This window comes from Lichenostomus cassidix, chromosome 14 (assembly GCF_008360975.1).
Source record: "Lichenostomus cassidix isolate B80296 chromosome 14, HeHo_3.0, whole genome shotgun sequence".
Taxonomy (NCBI): Eukaryota; Metazoa; Chordata; class Aves; order Passeriformes; family Meliphagidae; genus Lichenostomus; species Lichenostomus cassidix.
Genome location: NC_139495.1, coordinates 8853561 through 8873983, shown reverse-complemented (window position 1 = coordinate 8873983; position 20423 = coordinate 8853561). Strand labels below are relative to the sequence as shown.

At 42.1% G+C, this 20423-nt stretch overlaps 2 protein-coding genes across 2 annotated transcripts; both read left to right on the top strand.

The window, feature by feature from the left end:
• Positions 1 to 11958, top strand: RRN3 (RNA polymerase I transcription factor RRN3). The gene is made up of 18 exons (XM_085074800.1): positions 1 to 155; positions 280 to 383; positions 829 to 885; positions 1731 to 1820; positions 1908 to 2037; positions 2133 to 2192; positions 2658 to 2721; positions 3206 to 3275; positions 4953 to 5051; positions 5651 to 5746; positions 6180 to 6315; positions 7088 to 7218; positions 7733 to 7863; positions 8655 to 8839; positions 9123 to 9231; positions 9657 to 9809; positions 10025 to 10112; positions 10511 to 11958. Exons 2-18 carry the CDS (start codon positions 291 to 293, stop codon positions 10667 to 10669), a joined length of 1851 nt encoding a protein of 616 aa, XP_084930926.1. The 5' UTR covers positions 1 to 155; positions 280 to 290; the 3' UTR covers positions 10670 to 11958.
• A 1411-nt stretch (positions 11959 to 13369) lies between these two features.
• On the top strand, positions 13370 to 20186 carry NTAN1 (N-terminal asparagine amidase). The gene is made up of 10 exons (XM_085074801.1): positions 13370 to 13567; positions 14559 to 14661; positions 14750 to 14815; positions 15394 to 15502; positions 16489 to 16562; positions 17764 to 17817; positions 18606 to 18659; positions 19174 to 19271; positions 19569 to 19682; positions 19871 to 20186. Exons 1-10 carry the CDS (start codon positions 13487 to 13489, stop codon positions 20048 to 20050), a joined length of 933 nt encoding a protein of 310 aa, XP_084930927.1. The 5' UTR covers positions 13370 to 13486; the 3' UTR covers positions 20051 to 20186.
• The last annotated feature ends 237 nt before the right edge of the window (positions 20187 to 20423 follow it).

Genomic DNA, 20423 nt, shown 5'->3' with positions numbered 1-20423 from the left:
CGGTGGTGCGAGGGGCGGGCCGTCCGGCGCTATTTCCGCCCTGCCGCGCGGTTTCCGCCAGGAGCGGCATGTGGCGGCGCGGGCAGCGGGGACGGGCCGGGCGCGGGGCGCGGCGCCGCGGGCCCCGGTAGCGGGGGAGCGGCCGGCACCGCAAGGCAAGGGGGACAGCGGGGGGACCTTCGGGAGGGGGAGCGGCTCCCGCGGCTCTCCGTGCTCGGAGGGGCCCGAGGGGTGCCCCGGGCCTGTGAGCCGTGCTCACGCGGCTTCCCCTCCCTGCAGGCGCCGTGACCATGCTGGGAGCGGACGAGTTCATCAGCTCCCCGCCCAGGAAGACCGTGCGGTTCGGGGGGACCCTGACCGAGATCCTGCTCAAGTACGAAAAGGTGACTGCGGCTTCTCGGGGGCCTGCGCTGTGCCCGGGCTGCTGGGTCCTGGGGGTCATCCCGTGAGAAGATTCGTTTCGTCTTACGCGAGACAGTCTCTGAAGGCTTAGGGAAAAAACCTGAAGGCGGTTGAGCATTGTAGGCTTGTGCCAGGCGGTATTGCTGTGCGAGTGAAAAGATCTCCCCCGTGAGTCAACCTGCGTGGCTGGATGGATGGAAAGCCTGGCTCATGCCAAAGTGTGCACAGGGATCCAGCAGTGTCAGCAGGGAGAGCAGCTGAAAAGGAGCCAGCACCCTGTTACTGCTGCTTCAGCCTTGCTTGAGCTGGCTCCCCTGTGTTCTTGATGTACCTGTTCAGCAGTAGTTGGTTGTTCAGATGCAGTGATGAAATTGGTATTTTTTACTGAAAAACCAGTAATTTATTTATTATTATTTGCTCTGCTAGGGTGATACCACGGATTTTGAGTTGTTAAAGCATCAGCTGTCAGATCCAGACATAAAGGTAAGAGTTTAGTTGTCAGGGGTCTGATGTTTTAAAGTTAATCTCTCTCAGTGTAATCATCAGACAAGTCATTCTGATGCTTATGCAAATCCTTTGCTTTAAACATTTAATTGCATTTAACAGCTTTTTGGTTTGTGGAAACAGTCAGAATTAAAACTGTAATGGAAAAAAATTGTCCATTTATATACATACATATATGCAGGATCTTCATAAATGGTGTCTCATGCTTACTGACTGCTGTACCCTTTGAGTCTGTCTTTGTTCCAGATACCATCTTTTTAGGTCACTGATGCTTCATTATAGAGACACTTCTGTAGATCAAACTGTGGTTTCTGACTTTCATAGCCTTTAAATTGCATCGAATTTTACCTTCTCACCCAATCTTGGTTCATTAGGCAGTAACATACATATGCATTTAGTAGTTATACCTGGAAATATTGTCTCACAGCTCTTCTGTATAGCTACAAGTACCCACCAGATTTTTTGTTTCAAGACTTGAACGTCCCTTCTGCTTAAATTAGAGCAAAAGAGAAAAGAAAATTAAGAGGGAATGCCATTTCCTTTAAATTCTTTTATGTTCTGTATGAGTGAGGTTTCATGCCTCGCTCAGTCTGACTGAAGCCTTCCAGGCAGGCTGTTGGTTTAGGAACTGGTATGAATGTATTTTGCATTCAAGAACTTTCATTGGTGAGGACACAAACTTAAAAAAAATCCTTTCATGTTAATGTGAAAACAATTTGTATTTGCAATCATAATCTTTCACTTGTAACAATTTTGTTATTTTCTGCTAACAGGTTAATACTGTTTATTGGAATAGTTACCTATTTTTTTCTGCTTATTTTAAGGATGCCCAGATCATTAATTGGCTGCATGAATTTCGAGCTTCTGTTGCATATTTGACCAAAGAGCTTGAACAACTGGTCAACATTTTGCTGGTAAATATCTGTTTGCTACATGGGAAGATTAAGAGTTTAGCACTCAAAACATCCTTCTTTTACATCTTGATCTTTGCTTACTTTTAGAAGCTGCCATGGTTGAGAAGGAGCCGAGAGGTCGTGGAAGAATACCTGGGCTTTCTTGGCAATCTGGTGTCAGCACAAACTGTCCATCTCAGGCCATGCCTCCGGATGATCGTGTCGCAGTTTGTTCCCCGTAGGTTACTGGGCTGTTGTCCAGTGTATTTGCTATTGAATTTGCTACCTATAATATCTATACAATTTTGATATAATAATCTCACTTTTTGCTAGCTCGAATAACCATCAGAGAAGATGATGTGGATATTTCAGATTCTGATGATGACGATGAAAGTGAGTATAAATGAAGCATGGCTGATATATATGTTGCTGTAGCACCTTTTCTAAAAAAGTGTACAGTGCATGTTGCTCCTTTTTCACAAAATTAATTGAGCTGAGTTCAAGTAAAACATCAAGAAACATACTTAAATTCCCATGTCAAAAACTTTCTTGTATTCTGATCAATGGTGTGCTGACCCACTTGTTATTACTTTCAAAATATTCCTGTTGGTGCAGTATCTGTAGGAATAGAATGCATACGAAAATATTCCTAGTCCCGTTTCAAAGCCAAAGAAAAGTTAGGGGTTGTTTGGTTTCAATTTTATTTATGTCAGTGTACACCCTCGCCAAAATAACATTTTGGCAAATACAGTTTCCTTGGGAATCTTACAATTGTGTAGTTGACATGAACTGTTTTTACTGGTGCCTGATTTAGTTTTGTGTAACCAAATGCATAAGAATACTTCTTCCTTTCTCTAGACATTTCTGAAAACTTTGATACATGCCACAGGGCATTGCAGACTGTTGCAAGATATGTTCCTTCGTAAGTATAGAATCCCTTGGGTTTCTGTGCTCTTTCCTTGCAGATTTAAAGCTTGTGAACTGGTGTTTTTTTCCCTCTCTTCATTGGAAGTATAAGGCTTGGATTCATTGCATGATTTTTCCTAGTATTCACTAACTGGTGGGATTCTGTATGCAAACATTATGACATTTCTGTAGGCATCAGCAGCTGAAAATCCTGTTAATGGAAATGGGAATTCAGAAAAGTGGTGCCAGTAGTGGCTTCTGTATTCTTCTGTATTCTATAGTGGTCTTTGAAGTGGCTTCCAACAAGAGAATTGTGAAAGTTTGCCACTTATTATCTATCCAGTGATCCTTGCCAAATCACATTTTATGCAGTTGATTACCTTAAAATGAAGTTACTGTGAAATAAGCTAATTCCAGCACATCTTTGGAGTGCTGGAGTTCAGTATTTGGAAACCTATAGCTTTTGGATTTGATTTTTTTTTTTTTTGTTTGAATTATAGGACACCACAGTTTCTCATGCCGATACTTGTGGAATTCTTTCCTTTCATTAATAAATCAGAAAGAACTCTGGTAAGGGCTGTGAATATTTTTGTTGATTTGTTCACTTGTTTTTTTAGGTATATAAATGTTCTGTGTAGTGTTCAACTGATTTGATGGAAGTCAATGCAGATTTTTGAAGAGTATCATTATATATATAATAATTATATATACAATAACCATATATAGGGTTATGTCTGTTTAGTGTAAGGCTGTCCAAGCGTGCTGAATTCCTTGTGGCTGAGCATTGTGCTCATCTTTAATGACATCACTGCATATCTTTTCCACAGGATTTCTTTCTTAATCAATGCACACCATGGACCTCTTTGACGAGGATTCTCAGGGTTGTGTAGTAAGGAGATGGTAGGATACCTGTCTCGTTTGTTACCAAACCTGGAAAGTATTTGTCAGAGGAACAGGAGACTTGATAAGCAAACAAGAAACAGTGAATGTTATAGGTGAAATCCAAATTGGCAGTAGTGTAAAGGTCTAAGTTGTTTTATTACAGCTTCGATGTAGTGCTTGTGTGCTGAAAAGCAAGCTGGAAACTTTTGACAGGTTATGGCTCTTGTTTGATCTTTATATTTACTTGTTCCAACTTGGTATGTTGGCACTTTATGTTACAGAAAGGCAGAGCTCTGCTCCTCCAGCCCAGTTCAGCTGAAGCTGTGTTTTGAACTCAAGTGCTGAAAATCCCCAAAGTTCCTAATATATCTTGCAATTTTTTTTTAATTTTTGTTGTTGTTGTTGTTTTAATCCAAATAACTTTAAGCACCAGCTCCCTATCTGTAAAATGAGGGGATAGTAGTTCTTACGTGGTGTTAGGAGTTTTATTTACTTATTTAGCAGCTTGGTGAGGAACAAGGTGTGAAGAAATGCATATCTGTTTCCAGAGCAAGGCTTGAATGGAGTATAATAAAATATGGTCCATGCACTGTTGCTAAATATTTCCAGTTTTTACCTTCTCATTAAACTATCTCTATCCTTTTTATGTACTGACCAAGCCTGTGGAAAAATGAGCAAGATGGCCTGTGGAAAAATCATATGTTCTCATGTAATTAAAGGCTGTGTCATAATGCATATTCACAAATAGACTATGATGTACTTAATTGTGGCACTTTACTTGATTTTATGCACTGACTTGACAGTTTTGCTTTATGAAAGTTGCAACGTTGTCTTTTGTACATATTTGTGTACACATGGGTGGGTCCATGTGTGCTTACAAAACTTGTTAAGCTGCTTGATTTATAATCAGAATGACTGAGGAGGCACAGCTGTGCAATTTACAATTGTTGCTGGAATATTATAGTAATCTGAAATAAAGATGCATTGGGTCTCATTTCAAGCAGTTCTACTGTAGCTGGTTCTAAATACAGTGAGGCTTATGCTTCATTTTCCTGAAGGAAGTTTAGACATAAACTCCTATGGAAATGAGTAACTTTTCTTACAGAATCTTTACATTCTTTCTAGAGGTAGTGGGGAAAATTTGCATGGTAATAGTAGATTAAGTAGTTAATGGTAACACAGCTTAGCTATTGAAAGTTAATGTGTAGTTTATACATTAACTTATTCTTGACTGAACACAGTCTGTTTAAACCTGTTTCTGGGGCTTTAGATAACAAATTAAGAAACTTGTTTTCTAGAAGTCCTTTGCAGAAATTTGACTTTCTGTTAACATTATTATAGATATAAATTAATTTTGTGTTTTAGGAATGTTATGTCCATAACCTGCTGCGAGTTACTGTGTACCTTCCAGCTCTGAGGCTTCAAATTCTGGAACTTATCATTGAAAAGCTGTTGAAGTTGGATGTAAGTTTATTCTGTGTTATCTTTTATGGAAGGTTGGTGTTAAAATACACAGAATAGGAAATTAAATATGCTTCAGTTTTAGGCTTGACAAAAAATATGCTTGTGATCACGAGTATAGACCCAGCCAAATTTACACTCCATTCCCAGACTTAGGATGTTCCCTCAGCTGAGGGTAACTGTGCTGTTACACCCTGCATGGAATCTCTGCTGGAATCCAAATAACTGTTCTGTGGTGATCAGTGCTAATGTGCAGAGAATGTGCTTCCCTTTGTGTGGTTGATTGGTTGTGTCATCTCTTTGAAGTGAAAGGATTTACAGTCCTAAAATATAGGCAGGGTAGCACTGTAAATGATCATGGCTTTTTGCCTCACTTTGTAACAGTCTGGGGAGACCTTATGTTGGGGAGGTAAAGTTTCAGAAAGTTGGACTGTGCTTTTGTGTATGGCACATCATTCCCTTTTAAAATGTTTATTTAGTCAAGGCAAAATCTAGACAAGAACTTAACTCATGTTATCATGTCTTTTATATAAGTAATGACAGACCTGAATTCATATTATTGTCATGGTATTATAAAAAAGAATTTCTTGTTTGCAACGTAGGTTAGCACTCCACAGCAAGATATTGAAGATGCTGAAGAAACTGCTAATAACTGTGCAAGCGAGGAAAAATCTACAGAGGAGGGACTTTTTGACATGGTTGGCTATCTTGTTCTATTCAATTTTTCTTTTAGTAAAATTATCACTTCTGAGGTGGCTGTGAACTAAGTGTAGGAATTAATTATTGGTTTGTTGTTACTGCACTGCACACAGCTCTTGAAACCTGAACAGCTGAGAAATTATTAATATGTGCTCAGGTATTGACTTTATTCATGTAAACACCCAGTGTCATCCAGCAAATCAATTTCATTATGTAAAAACACAAGCAGCTGTGCAATAAAGCTAGTTAAAGAATACTTGGCTTAGTTTGCAAAAATTTGATTATACTGTATAATGAGATACTGCTTTGCTAAAAAAAAGAAAGAGAAACTTTAGCATATTGCTGAAAGATAAATTTAGTTTCACTTTTCCTGTAACTGCTGTCTCCGTGATTTGTGTATTTAAAAGCTGCATGTGCCATTTTATCTACCAGGAGGAAGATGAAGACAGAAAAGGAAGCAAAGTTGTCTCTCCCAGTAGTGAGAGAATGGCCCATCCACTTGCAGAGCGCCTGGACATCCTCATGACAATCCTGTTTTCCTATATTAAAGATGTTTGCCACGTGGATGGTGAGAACATTTGCACATAACCAAATTGGTTATGTGCAAACAAGTAAATACATAAGAGGAGGTCTTGCTTTCTGCTGCTGCAAGACAGAGCAGATTTGCCATCAGCAGATTGTAGTCTACATTCCTGCCCCTGCCCAGGTACTGGGAGAAGTACTGTTAGGACTTTAAAGGTTTAGTCTTCAGTTGGAAACATTCTGATTCCATTAATGATATTGTATCCAAACTTAGTATGGATAAATGTTTTTATCATTTGCTCTACTTGACTATTAGAATTATGGATCCTTTCAACATCATAAGGACTGGAAGTAGATAAAAACAACCAGACACATCAATCCATTGGCTTTGTTACAGGGAAAAATAAAAGAAAGAAATATCTTACATGGTTATGTATTCAGGGTTTGAATTCCTTAGATTTGTATATTTAAAACACTATTTAGAAACCATTATGCTGTATCTTCTCCACTTAAGTCAGGTGATTTTATTTCTTTGTGGTTTTTTCTTGCTCTTCTGATCTAACACATTATTGCAAAGTTTGCACATCTAGCAGCTTTATTTGTGTACACACTTGGGGAGATTCTTCATTTACAGCACCTTAAAAAGCAGCAGAACTGAACACCTGGATTTTTTATTGTCAGATAAACTGTAAAGTCAGTTTGACAGTGTTTCTTTACATATTTCTTACTGGTGTAGAAAGATATAAAAACCACTTCTGCAGCATGAGGGCAGGAAAAAACCCTGAAATGGCTTATTTTGTTCTGTTTCTTTGTTGTAGGCAAGCTTGACATCAGCAACACAAAGGAATTGTATCGGGATCTGGTTTCTGTTTTTGACAAGCTCATTTTACCAACCCATGCTTCATGTCATGTACAGTATTTCATGTTTTACCTCTGTAGTTTTAAATTGGTGAGTAAAAGCTGGTTTTAAAATGCAGTGTCCTCTTTCATTTTTGCATCCTTGTTTTGGTTTTTTTTTTACAAAACAGTTGTTCTCTGCAGTAATTCTACTCTGAAAATAGCAAGTACATCAGGATTCATTAGTATCTTTGTTTGCTTTTCCTTCTCTGTTACTCCTTTTTTTTCCTTTGTGGTTGCTCTTCACATCTGAGAGCTATCTTGAAGATACTGTCTGTTTGCTCTTTGATTTTAAAATCGTGTCTGCTGTTTGTTGTTCCACCACCCCTCCATTTTCCCGTCTCTCCCAACAAACTGTTGTTGTTCCTTTTACAACTGAGTATAGAAAAAGACACAGAAATGAGTGCTCTTCTATCATGTGTAGGAGTAGTTATTTACTGCACTTATAGGTAGATATTTTAAAATGGTTTAGTTATGGAAATTATGGGAATTGAGTGTTAAGAATCTATCACTTAAACAGTGTCATCAGTATAACAACTCAAAACTTCTATGTATCTTTTTTCCAGGGGTTGGCTGAAGCATTTTTAGACCATCTTTGGAAGAAACTGCAGGATCCAAACAATCCTTCAGTAATCAGGCAGACTGCTGGAAGTTATATTGGCAGCTTCTTGGCGAGAGCTAAATTTATTCCCATTGTGTAAGTTGTTTTCATACATGAGCAGAACCAAACAATTCATGCTATTGTGGAGCTTAAGCATAGAATTGGTCTTGTATTCCCACTGCTTTGCCAGTAAGCCTCAATCAAGAGTCTTGTTTGTTCTTTCAACAATCCTGGTTCAGTACTGAAGTTTCCAGGAAAGTTTTGCATGTACAGGATGCAGACTGATGATTGCTGAGGTTCATGATGTGCTGTTTAAGGCTCCACTTACCAAGAAGTGCTTAGCATGGGTAGGTTGTGCTGACTTCAGGCTGTCATGGATTTCCAGTGTATCTGATGTTCAGAAGCAGATATTTTTCGTACCCAAGGTTAGGCACCTTATGCAGGCTCTGAAACAGGGAAATAATTTGTTCTAGTATTTTGAATCAGATGGGTTAAAATGTCTTCTTTTTTATGTACACATTCTATATTTTGATGTCGTTCAGGGTGGGTGTGGTGACTAACATTGGAGTTAGTTGGATATTGGAATTACCTGGTGGACATGGGAGGCATCTTTCTGTGCTGCATTTAGCCAAGGATTCTAATGGTTTACTGTGTGTTCATGGATTCATCTCTTCTGGTATCTTGTGCTTTCATTGATTGGGAGTGCTGATTGATTAAGTTTGTGCTGAGATAAAAGAGAAATCTCATAACAGAATCCTTTTTTACAAAGAGATTTTCTTACTGATGTTTTTATAACCACTGAGATTCTTGAATGTTTGTTTAACATCTTTTCCGCCCCATTTCAGATGTTATTTTTACAATTCTTCTTTTTTCTCCCTGCATTACAGTACAGTAAAAGCATGTCTGGACCTGCTGGTGAACTGGTTGCATAAATACATTGATAATCAGGATACAGGAGCTAATGTTTACTGTGATGTAGCTCTCCATGGGCCATTTTATTCTACATGCCAGGCAGTGTTCTATACACTAATTTTCCGTCATAAACAACTTCTTGATGGAAATTTAAGGAAAGGTGAGTATATTAGGTTTGAAAGGATTCATCAGACGTTTTACTGTTGCTATGTTTTGTAGTGGTCAATACAGTCAAGTATCTCATGGCAAGTTCATATTGTTCTCTGAATAAAATGAGGCAGCTTGTACACATATTTGGGCCAGACCTCCACTGTGAGAGTGCCCTAGGATGTGCTTCTGTGGTGGTGTGCAGAATGCAGGCTTGTCACACTGGAAATTCTTAGAAATGAAGTTCAGCCTTTATGATATCTAACCTATATTCACCAATTGTTCTTATTTTGAAGGTCTGGCATATCTGCAGAGTTTAAATTTTGAACGCATTGTCATGTGTCAGCTAAACCCCCTGAAGATTTGTATCCCTTCTGTTGTCAACTTGTTTGCTGCCATTACCAGGTACCCAAACACTCATTTCAGTTTCAGCTTGGTACAGATTTTGTGTGTTTCTAAAAGCAGCACAGTTCTTAAAAGATGGGTTTTGTTAGGTGCAGTATTGAATATTATCTGAGACATAACACTGCCCAAATTCCAGGTGTGATAAGTTTACTCCTAGTTCAGTGTCAAGGAAATCCTGCAGTATTACGAAACTGATTGCTTTGTATTGGAGCCAGTGTGATTGTACTTGGAATAAAGTTTATAGGACCTTCGAGGAAGAGAACAGACTCCTTACCTATCTTGCAAACTCCTAGTATCAGCTGGAAAATGGAAGATAGAAATGATGTTTGTTAAGAAACAGTTTTGTATTTTCATACCATCCATCTGAAATTCTTGTTTTGGGTGTGCTAGAGGTGCTTATCTTTTCTTTATTCCCTTTTTAAAAGGAAATACCAGTTGGTGTTCTGCTACACAATTATTGAGAGGAACAACAGGCAGTTCATCCCCGTTGTGCGGAGCGGCACAGGGGGGGACCTTGTGCAGACTTGCACCAACCCCCTCGACAGCTTCTTCCCCTTCGACCCCTACGTACTCAAAAGGTAGAATTGCAAAGTAAACAACTCCTTTGTGCCTTCTAGAAAATAATGAATAAAACCTGTAGGAAACTGTCAGTGTTTCTGCTGTTCAGTTTCCTCCCTGATTCTTAATACCTTTCATGTTCTATATTTTAACCAGAGATTGTCAAAGGTTTAAATTAAAAAGTACCCCTACTGTGAATACAGTAACTCATTCTAGGCTTTGTTACCTCTCTCAGATCAAAGAAGACCATTGATCCAATGTATCAATTCTGGGAAGAGCTGAGTGCTGAAGATCTTGAGAATCTGAAGAAACCCATTAAAAAGGTAACCTTTCCTGATCCGAGCACAGTTCAGCTATCAGCTGTTTTTATTGCAGAGTATTTTTAAAAATAGATAAGAGCACACTATACCTTTAGGGGAAACTGTGACTGAAATTTGGAAACTTCAGGAATTGATCCATTCTTGCCTTGAGAGCACTTTTTCTTCTTCTGCAGCACAGGAGCCCTATGAAAGCTTTATGAACATGCTCAGAAAATGGACATGATGTCACTGGGAAATCCACCCTGCAGATGTGATTTAGTTCCCATATTTCGTAATCAGAGTACATCTAATTCTCTTACCATTCCAACTGGTCAGGACAATCGTAGTGTAAATCCAGGTCTCAATATATTAAGATTTGACGGTGTCTTCCTGCTCTCACTGATCCTTTTAAATTCTTGCAGGGTGCTTCTGAAGATGAAGATGATGACTTTTTGAAAGGAGAAACTCCTCAAAATGATGGTGTGGTTGAAATTGCTCCAAATTCTTACGAGTCCAACACGCGGAGCCCCGTGAGCAGCATTGGCTCCCCTGCAGACTGTTACGTGCCGTACCCACTGTGACACAGACACCCAGAAGGGAAAAGGTTGAAAATTGTGTGCAATGTTTTGCTCTGGAAAGAGACTTGAGCTCCACTTTCCAAACTGGCAAATGTTTAAGTAACTACATTTAAGAAAAATTACTGTTTCTTAGTCATCAGATTTCTATGGATATGTTATAGTAAAGTCACATGTTGCTAGAAAAGCTTGGAGAATAAATAGGGTGATATTTTACAAATTTCACATTGAAATGGTTTTTATGACTTAGAAGGATTTTTTTTTAATTGTTTTTTCTGACACTTCAAAACTTTGTTTACTAATGTTTCTCTACAAGGTTTTATATATTGGGGTGAAATTCTGGTGTTTCTTCCTGCAGATTTGTGTGGGGACCAGAATTTCACTGTCAGTGTTCTGACTAATGACTGTTCTTGAGTTGGTTTCAAAGTGATGGTGTAATCTCTCAACAGGCAGGGCATGAATCCAGTCTGATGGTGGTTCTTCTACACACATCTCTTTAGCTCTTCCTGTCTGTAGAACAGTTCTTGGTGAAGCCTCTTGCTGGTGGGAAGTTTACTCAGACAGAAAGCATTATCCCGCCTTAAATCCGTAGCTGACACACCTTTCCCAGCTATGAAAGTTCAGACATGGAAAAGTGATGGTTGTTGGAAGTGTTGAAAACGAGGGAGTAGCTGAATGTATTATTTGTAGATAGTTTTCTTTAGGGTGCTTGTGAAGCACTCTGAGACACGTATTTATTTGCAGGATTTGAAGTCTATATGTGAATGCTGAAAATAGGAAAGAAACCCTTCCCTTGTGGAAAGGAAGTGATGGTGTCGGTGTCCTTGTGTTGTCCATGTGTCTGTCAGTTAAGGTTTCTTGTCTTTTCATGGTTGCTGGCTTTTAGATTTGATTAAGAATATAAACAATGGAAAAAAATGTTATTTGTGTAACATTTAGTTGAAAATTTTATGCATTTGGGACTAAACTCTAAATGCCCTTCTTTAGAATCTGAACTTGGAGGCTTTAAAGACATTTTTATTTGGAGCCAATAAAGTTTGATGCAAACTGTGCAATTTAGATACCTTTGAGAATACCACATTTCTGTATGTAACTGAAGTGCCCTCTGTGTAGCCTAACTTTTCTCAGAGCTGGGCTCATTCTGACAGACTGCAGAAATTAATTTTGGGGATGACACTGCAAAATGCATCAGTGGATCTGTTCATCATTGTATAAACTGAGAGGTTTTGGTTTTAATTGTTGCCCTCTTTATTGTGAGTCCTGAGTAATAAACAGTAGATTTCCATCTGAAATAACTGCATTTTCTCCTGGCGTGGAAGAGCCCTTCTCAGATCAACAGCAAAGAAAACATCCTTTGAGAGTTGCCTTTCAGATACATCTTCCAAAACGAGACTGTGTAAAACTTTCCCAGTTGTAATACCAGATACGTGATTCAGGAACTTCCACATCTCATTAAAAGCAAAAAAAAACCCGTAAGTGTAATGTGCAGATACTGAACTGCCTGTACGGAAGTTGCATGGTTTTAACTTAAGTGTTTCAGGAACCTCTGCTGTGACAGCTCTGGTTTGCTCAGTGTAATTGCAGGCACTGTGCTGGCAGGTGCTGGTGTTTTGCTGAAGAGACTTTGTAAATACCAAAAGCTGTGAGAGGAATGCTCATCCTGAGGTGCAGTTTTGTCTCACCTGAGAAATGCAATGTATGTTTTGAAGCAAGCCTTTATTCTGCCATAGAATCATAAAGTTATAGAATCGCCTGGGTTGGAAGGGACCTTAGAGATCACCTAGTTCCAGCCAGCCTGTCATTGTCATGGTCACTTTCCACTTGACCAGTTTGCTCAGAGCCCAATCCAGCCTGGCCTGGAACACTTCCAGGGGCAGTTTACTTTTGTGAAGATGGATGGATGGAAAGGCTGAGCTAGGGTCTGTGGATTGTGGACAGTTGAGGTGCCTGGCTGCCCACATTCCCTGCAGGGTAAATTAACTCTGCTGTGTTATTTTTCTCAGTGTGTTCCACAGACAATTTGAGGAAAAAAACCTGGTCTTTAAGGAAAAATGGTCATCCTTGGGATTGCCTGAAAATCTGTGTTGTGGTTGCTGGGGTGGAGGGTGATGATGGTGTGGGGATTGGCCTCTTCTCCCAGGCACCAAGTGATAGGACAAGGGGATGTAGTCCTAAATGGTGCTGGGGGAGGTTTAGCTTGGACATTAGGAATAATTTCTTCACGGAAAGGGTGATCAGACACTGGAGTGGGATGCCCAGGGAGGTGGTGGTGTCAGCATCCCTGGAGGTGTTTAAGGACAGGCTGGACGTGGCACTCAGTGCCACGGTACAGCTGACACAGTGGTGTTAAGATAGACGTTGGGCTCCATTTCAGAGGTCTTTTCCAACCTGATTAATTCCGTGATTTGTACATGTGTGGCTTTATGACTGTTATTTCCAAAACGATTTCATACCACACTTTACGGACAGCCCCGCAGTGGCTGGAGGAGCTGATTTCTGCAAGGTGTTCAAATCGTCAGGCGGGGCCGCCGTGCCTGGCCGTGATTCTGTCAGCTCCGGCCACGCTGCGGCCGAGTTTGCCCCGTGCCCAGCCCCAGCCGCAGCGACAGCCCGGCCGAGCCGCGGGCGGTGCCACAGGCGGTGTCACAGGGACTGTCACGGGCGGTATCACAGGCGGTGTCACGGGCGGTGCCACAGGCCGTGTCACGGGCGGTGCCGTGCCCGGGTTTCCCAGCGCCCCGCGCGGCGCCGCCCGGCCCGGCCCGGCGCGGCCTGGGGAGGGAGCGCGGAGCCGCCTCAGGGCCCGGGCCGCCGCTCGCCGAGATGCCGCTGCTGGTGAACGGAGCGCGGGTGGACCTGGCCCGGCCCACGGGGGACATGATCCGCGCCCACCCGCAGCTCGAGGTGAGGGCAGCGGGCAGGGCCCGGCGGGGCCCGGCCTGTCCGGGGTGCCCGGGGAGAAGGCGCGGCCGGGGCGGGCGGGGCGGCTGGCGGAGCAGGCAGGCCTGGGGCCGGAGCGGGCAGGGGCGGCTTGGGCCCCGCGCTGGGAAAGCGGATAGACCGCGGGGTGAGGGAAAATAAATCAATCGGTGCCCGCGGAGGGCTCAGCGGTGGCGGGGCGGCGGGGGAGAGGTGCCCCGGCAGAGCCGGGCGGGCCCGTTCTGCCTGAAATAACACAAACTGGCGATAAACGCCAAGGTGGGCACTCCGAGGAAGGTGCTGACCTTGCTGCCAGGGTATAAATGTTATAATCTTAAAGCGGAGTGCGAGCCAGGAATGTGAGCAGAGCTGCCTGGGGAGGTGTTTGCCATCAGAAGGTGTTTCTTTGCAGACCCTGAGATTATGCAGAGAGCCAGGGCAAATTTGATAAAGCTGTGCAGTGTTTTTTGAGCTCAGAATGGAGATTCACTTCGTCCCCAGCAGGTCTGTGATGAAGCACTGCAGTAATCACAGCCTAGGTGTTCCTCTCACCAATCAAGCTAATAAACAGCAATATTTTGATAAGTGCTAATAAATATTCTGGATTGTGGCAGTAGAAGACTGAAACGTCTATATTTCAAAAGTTTCCTGTTCTGATTAAACTTGCAAGACCAGTTCTGATATTATCTAATGTAATCTTTGCCCAGTCCAAACGCTTTTTATTGTGCCTGCATTTTATGGTCCATATAACAGGGAAAGGTGTTATGCGTGTCTCTGGAAAGACGGGATTTAGCTATTAATTTGATCAGTGTCAGGAAAGCAAAAAACTTAAAAAATTCGGAATATTCTGTAATACAAAACACATGTGTTTCTCTCTGACCTGAGTCCCTTTACTTTCTAGAGGTGATGTTTCTGTGAAGTAATGGATACACCCGAGAATTCAGCCACTGTAGTATCTGTTATCATTTATCTTTAGGAAAAGGCAAAACTTCTGAGAAGTCAGCCTGCTCAGATTGTGGAACCCAAAGGCCTTCTCTATGTCCAGCAGAGAGAGTTTGCAGTGACCACCCCTAAAGATGGTGTGTAGGAACATAAACATTTCTTCTTGTACTGAAGCAGTGATTGTGAGAGCTGAGTTCTTACAAGTGTTTTCCTCCTTTAAAATAGGTTCTGTTTCCATTCTTGGATCAGATGATGCCACTACCTGCCACATAGTTGTGCTCCGACACACAGGTATCTCTAAAGGATGTTCAGAGCAAAGCCTGTACCCCTGAAGTAAGGAATTAGTGGTTTAAGTGGCATTGATAAAATGAGCTGCAGTTACATTAATATGAACCTGAATCCCCGAAAGTCACATAATGCTTTAACTAAAGACTCGTTCAGAGAATTGGTGTGTTTAGTGTGAGAGATTCAGTGTTCCCATTGCTCAGTGAGCAGATTTTACCTTGCTCTGCAACTGTGGCCAGTGGCAGTGTCATTGCAGCCCTGGGTTGTGTCCAGCAGTCTGGCAATGCAGAGTGTGGAGATTGCAGAGGTAGAATTTGTGGAAAGATCCTCACTGTGTGCCTGGATGTCTGACATGAGAGACTTTGCCTGCTGCTGTTAAGAGAGCACATGTACCCCTCACATGAGTTGTGCTGGTTTGATAATGGACACAGCCAGAGGTTGTTGCCTCAGCCCCTGAGCTGTGTCCACTGCTGGAGGCCACTGTCCTGAGGGGAGCGAGGCAGGGCTGGGCAGCTGTGCTGCAGCAGTGGGGACTGTCCCTGATGGTGCCACAGTCACTGAGTCCCTGTTTGTGCCTTCCCCAGGCAGCGGAGCCACGTGCCTGACCCACTGCGACGGCTCGGACACCGAGGCTGAGGTGTCGCTCATCATGAGCTCAGTGAAGTCCTTCTCTAGCCCCACAGGCTGTGGCAGGTCAGCTCTGCTCCTTTCTTGTGTTCTGCTCCTCTCAGAGCTCACTGCAGCTCATATGGTGGGGAATGGGGAGGTGATTGTGTGGGCTTCAGACAAGGGAATTATGCGGGAAATCTCTCTTGATCGGCAGCCGCATGTCAAGTGAAAATTATTTCCTTGATGATGATTTTGGGGGGATTTTTAGCAGTCATTTAAAGCACGGTTCTGTTCTGAAGAGTGTCTCTGTAAAATGCCACAATGAGGTTTGTGTTTACTGTTTCCCATTTAACTTTTGTTCCAGATTTGCAAAATTTTCTGGTTAACTGATTTTTGGTTTATATTTTTCCCTTCAGAGTGTTGGCTTTGTAAATTCTTTTCAGCATCTGACAATCCACCAGGCATTTTTCCAAGTCCATCTTAAAAAAAAAAACCAATAAAAGAAAAGGGTGTGGGGGACAGGACAGTGGGTAAAGACCTCTGAAACAGAATTTAGCAGACAAGCTTCTTTCTGAATGTGGAGGCTTTTGCCCCTGTAGTTTGGTAAGAACAAAACATAACTCATGAACTTAGATTCATGATTTGTAAGGATTTGTCTTTACATAGACACTGCTTGGAGAAGAACCCTGCTGCATGGTCCAGAGTAGTTGTGAGGAGGTCACGGGAGCAAAAATCTTCATGTTTAATTAACCCTTTGTTGGGAACTGAAAGGTGATTGCAAAGTTGAATCCAGAGGTGCTGACCATCAGAGATAAGACTGGGATAGAATTGCATGTATTTAATGCCTCTTCAAGCTTTTTCCTTTGCCATTTCCCAGATGATCCTTGAAGCTTTCAGACCTGAGTTACCATAACTTGCTGTGTAACGCAAACCAGCTTGGTGCATGTGGTTGTAATAACTGAGGCTTCTCTAATGATTGCTTTGCAATTTGGGCTGGGGATTATTTTGTAAAGCTATTCATTTTGAGATGTCTTTTTAATTGCTGTTTCCTGTTATTCCATCTCTGTTAGGCTGGAAGTGCACCTAGTTGGAGGTTTCAATGATGATAGGCAGTTATCACAAAAACTTACTAATCAGCTTCTTAGTAAGTTCACGTTTTTTCCACTCTCATGTCCAAAAAAAAAAAAATTAGTTCTGGCTGGATTTGGGTAGAGCTTGTTTGTAATCTGAGTCCCCAGTCATTTACTGGAAAGAATTGTGGATTGACTTTGAATGGTGTTTTTCTCTGCCTGAGAACGTGGTGTGGAGAGGGGTTGGACTGCTGGGCTTGCCCATGGCCAGTGCCTGGGCCACAGGGTCTGATCCTGTCACCTCTCCCAGGCTCATACTCGGGTGTGGAGAGTTGCTGCAGTTCAGCTGGGCTTGGATTCCTGGCTTGATTCCTGCTAATCCACTGTGTGATCTTGGGCAAGTGTCATCTGTACATGTGGATGACTTCTTTAGTTACCATTCAGTTCATACCTTAATGTGATGAGGGAAAATTTAATTATTGTTTGGAATCATCTAATTAAAAACGTCAGGTCTGTTTATAAAATCCATAGTCCAGAGGAGTGATGGCAGTGCTTTACTGACAATTGGAAATAAAAAAATACTGCTTTCCTGGAAGTGCTCTGGCTTGTGCTGAGCACTTTCTGAGCATGGAGAGGGCAGGGATGGGGCAGCTGTCAGAATTGGAGGGAGGGGTCTGAGGGGATAAACAAACAAGGAAAACCAAAGGTCCTGGGCTGCAGCCTTGTGGCTGTGACACCTAATGTGTGTTATGTGTCATGTGAGAGTTCTGTGCAAAAAATAAGTATTTTGGTTAACTTAAAAGGTTTTAAAGCCTTTTGATTTCCACACATCAAGCTACAATTTGAATAATTAATACTGTATTGCTATCAGAACTTTGAAAAAAAAGGGGGAGATTTTTTTCTGGTGTTTGTGGAGGTTAAAGGCAGACCTGATTTACAGTTAATGAAAGGCTGGGTTTGTTCACTATATATGTAACATTCTAGGAAAAAACATTTAAATATAAGCTGCTAAATGTATAGGAGCAGCAGCTAATGCGATGCCAGAGCTAAAGCAGTGTCAGTAGAAGGAGGAAGTGGCAGAGCACTGTTTTAGATTTTTGCTGTTACAAATGGCCCCTCCCTGTAAATTCCTGTTAGGCTGAAGCAAATGTGCAGAGCACTGTTTGCTGTGTTGCCCTAGCTGGGGCAGGGGTTAGGTGTGTGTGCCCCTTGCCCCTAGCCAGCAGTGCCCTGCCACCACTCACTGACACCTTGCTGCTGTCCTTGTCACCACAGGAGCATTCGATCTCCAGCCAGAGGAGGTTCATTTAGTGACTTTCTGTGTAACAGGTAAGAAAATGTTCCCTTGGCTTTGGAAGTTCCTTACTTGAAATCAGAGGGCAGGGGGCTTTTCATACATGGCTTTTTCTCTGTCCTGTTAGAAAGAACAGCACAAGTCCTCCATAATGATGTGTAATTTTCAGTTTTACTGCTGGTGTGTTTGTGGTGATGTCTGAGACTCAATGCATTGGGGATTCTCTCCTTACCAAGTGCTGTTACACTGCAGCCAACTCATGATCATGGCCAGGTTATTTTGGCATGCTTATCCCAAGGAACAGGCTCTGTACTTCTGGATATCTTACAATTGAGAAGGGCACCTATGGATCTTTGTCCTGCTGGGCTGCTGGACCTGCCTCACTGCAGGGTCCAGTGAATTCATAAACTTTCAGTTAGTTTGTAGTCTGTGATGTCACACGGAGGAGTAATTTCCTTTTCTTTGTGTCATGTTGAGGTCATATTTCCATCCTCTTTCCATGCCAGAGCTGTTGGTGACTTACATCTTTGAAACTTGGCATCATGGTGATTTTGCACTGTGTTCTTTTCCCTGTAAATTGTCCATGCAGAAGCGGAGGGGCAGCTGGCTGGAGCTGGCTGTTCTGCTAGGACACAGCTCCAGGTCCCACACATTTTCTTACTGACCTCTACCTCTTTTCCGTATTTCTTTCAGGCTTCCTTGGTTTTGTCTGTCTTTATGCAACATCAGATCTGGTGCTCTCCAGTACTATACAATTAAATAAATGCTGCTCAGATTGAAATCCAGAGCCCTACAAGTTTGACTTCTTTTTTTTTCGTTACAGAACTAAATGACAGAGAAGAACAAGATATTCACTTCCCAATCATTTATGGAATAGGTGGGTTCGTTAAATTATAATTGATTTTTTTTTTTTTGGTAGCTGGTTTGCTTTTCAGAATCCTGTAGTACATGGACTGCTTTTAATGACTGAGTAAAGGCCACCCTAAAAGTGAAATGCTGCTGTCAGAGGCATAGGTAAAAATACTTTTCTTGTGGTGCCACAGTTGGAGAGATGCATGCATGGAAGGGACCATGTACAGATGCCAACAGATTTTTTTTCCTTTAACTGCACTGAAGATTTGATCAGCATCAAACTACTGCTCTAAATTTCTGCTTAGAATTTAACCTTCTTCTCATTGATTACTCAGTGTTTTTTCTAATTCATTCATTCATTTCTGGCATATTGAAATGCTGCCAAAGGAAATTAAGTAGAAATGTGCAGTTGCAGGTTTGGGTTCTGAGAAACACAAGTGTATGATGGGTTCTGCAGTTTGTGTTGGGGACATGGTCATTGTAAACAAGTGCCTTGAAACAATTAATTCTCACTACATTTAATCTCTATTTCCTACCAGCTGTGAATGTTAAAACAGCAGAGATTTTCCCTGCCACCTTCCCAGAAAAAGGGCCGGATGAGAGTTTGCGTTCAGCCCATGTTTTAACAGGAGCACCAGTGAGTAAAAATAACGGGAAAAAATGGTGTTTTTGTCAGAAGGGGAGACCAGTTAGGGGCAATGAAACATCCAAAGTGTGAGGAAAAGAATGCTTTGATAGCTAGCTCTCTTTGGGTTCTGGGCTTGTTGCTACCATTTCCTGTCATGTTTGCCAGAGTAGCTGGGTGATGTAAATGCAGTTGGAGGGAAGCAGGGCTGAGCTGGCCCAGTATGCCTGGGACAGGCCAGACTGAGGGGATTTGCTCCTTGTCTGGGTGAGCCCTGGCTGCTCCTCCAGCCTCCCTGTGTTCTTCCAGCTCACCAACATCTACGATGCAAAGACAGAACAACTCCGGATTGGGCCTTATTTCTGGGGGCCTTTCCCACATGTGGATTTCTGGTTGGAACAAGATGATGCACAGATTTTACAGGTACCTGAAACTAATTTTTTTTTTTTGCCTTCTAGCTGAGTAGAGAGATGGGTGTGTAATCTGTTAGAACATCTTCCAGTGCACTGCTGTCCCTGGGAGGGTGGGGAATAACCTTCTAGAAGGGCAGGATAACTGAGAACATTGTATTCCAAATGTCAAGCAGCTCTTGCTCCCATCTTCTTTTTCAGAACCTTTCCACATCGCCCCTGGCTGAGCCACCCCACTTTGTTTCTCACATTAGATCTACATTAACATTTCTGAAAGAACATCCATTTCCCTCTCGGTCCCTGTTCCCTGACAGGAAACCTCGCATCTACAAAAAAAATGAAGAAGGGTTGTGGGAACAGGTTTGTTCTGACAAAATCTAACCTGGAACCAACCCCCACAGCTGCGTTAGGGGAGTATAATCTTGCAAGAAGAGCAATTTGTTGCAAATAGCATATTGCTGGTCACAAATACCATTGTTCCTGTGCTTTTCAAAATAAAATATTTTGATAGAAGTAACTTGCTTTTTCTGCATTACTTCTGTAGAAATCAGGGTTTCTTTGAATTAAGAATTTGGCTTTATGTTCTGTTGCTCCAGTCCAGTAATTCAGTGGGCACAGGTAGAGAGGTGGCAGTGCTGGAGACTGACAAGGTGAGTCACTGCATTGGTGTGTACTTCTGAAAATGGTTTTGCACAGACAGGGAAAGAAAGACCTTGCTGGAATGTAGGGAAGTGTCCTTCAACAATAACTTAAT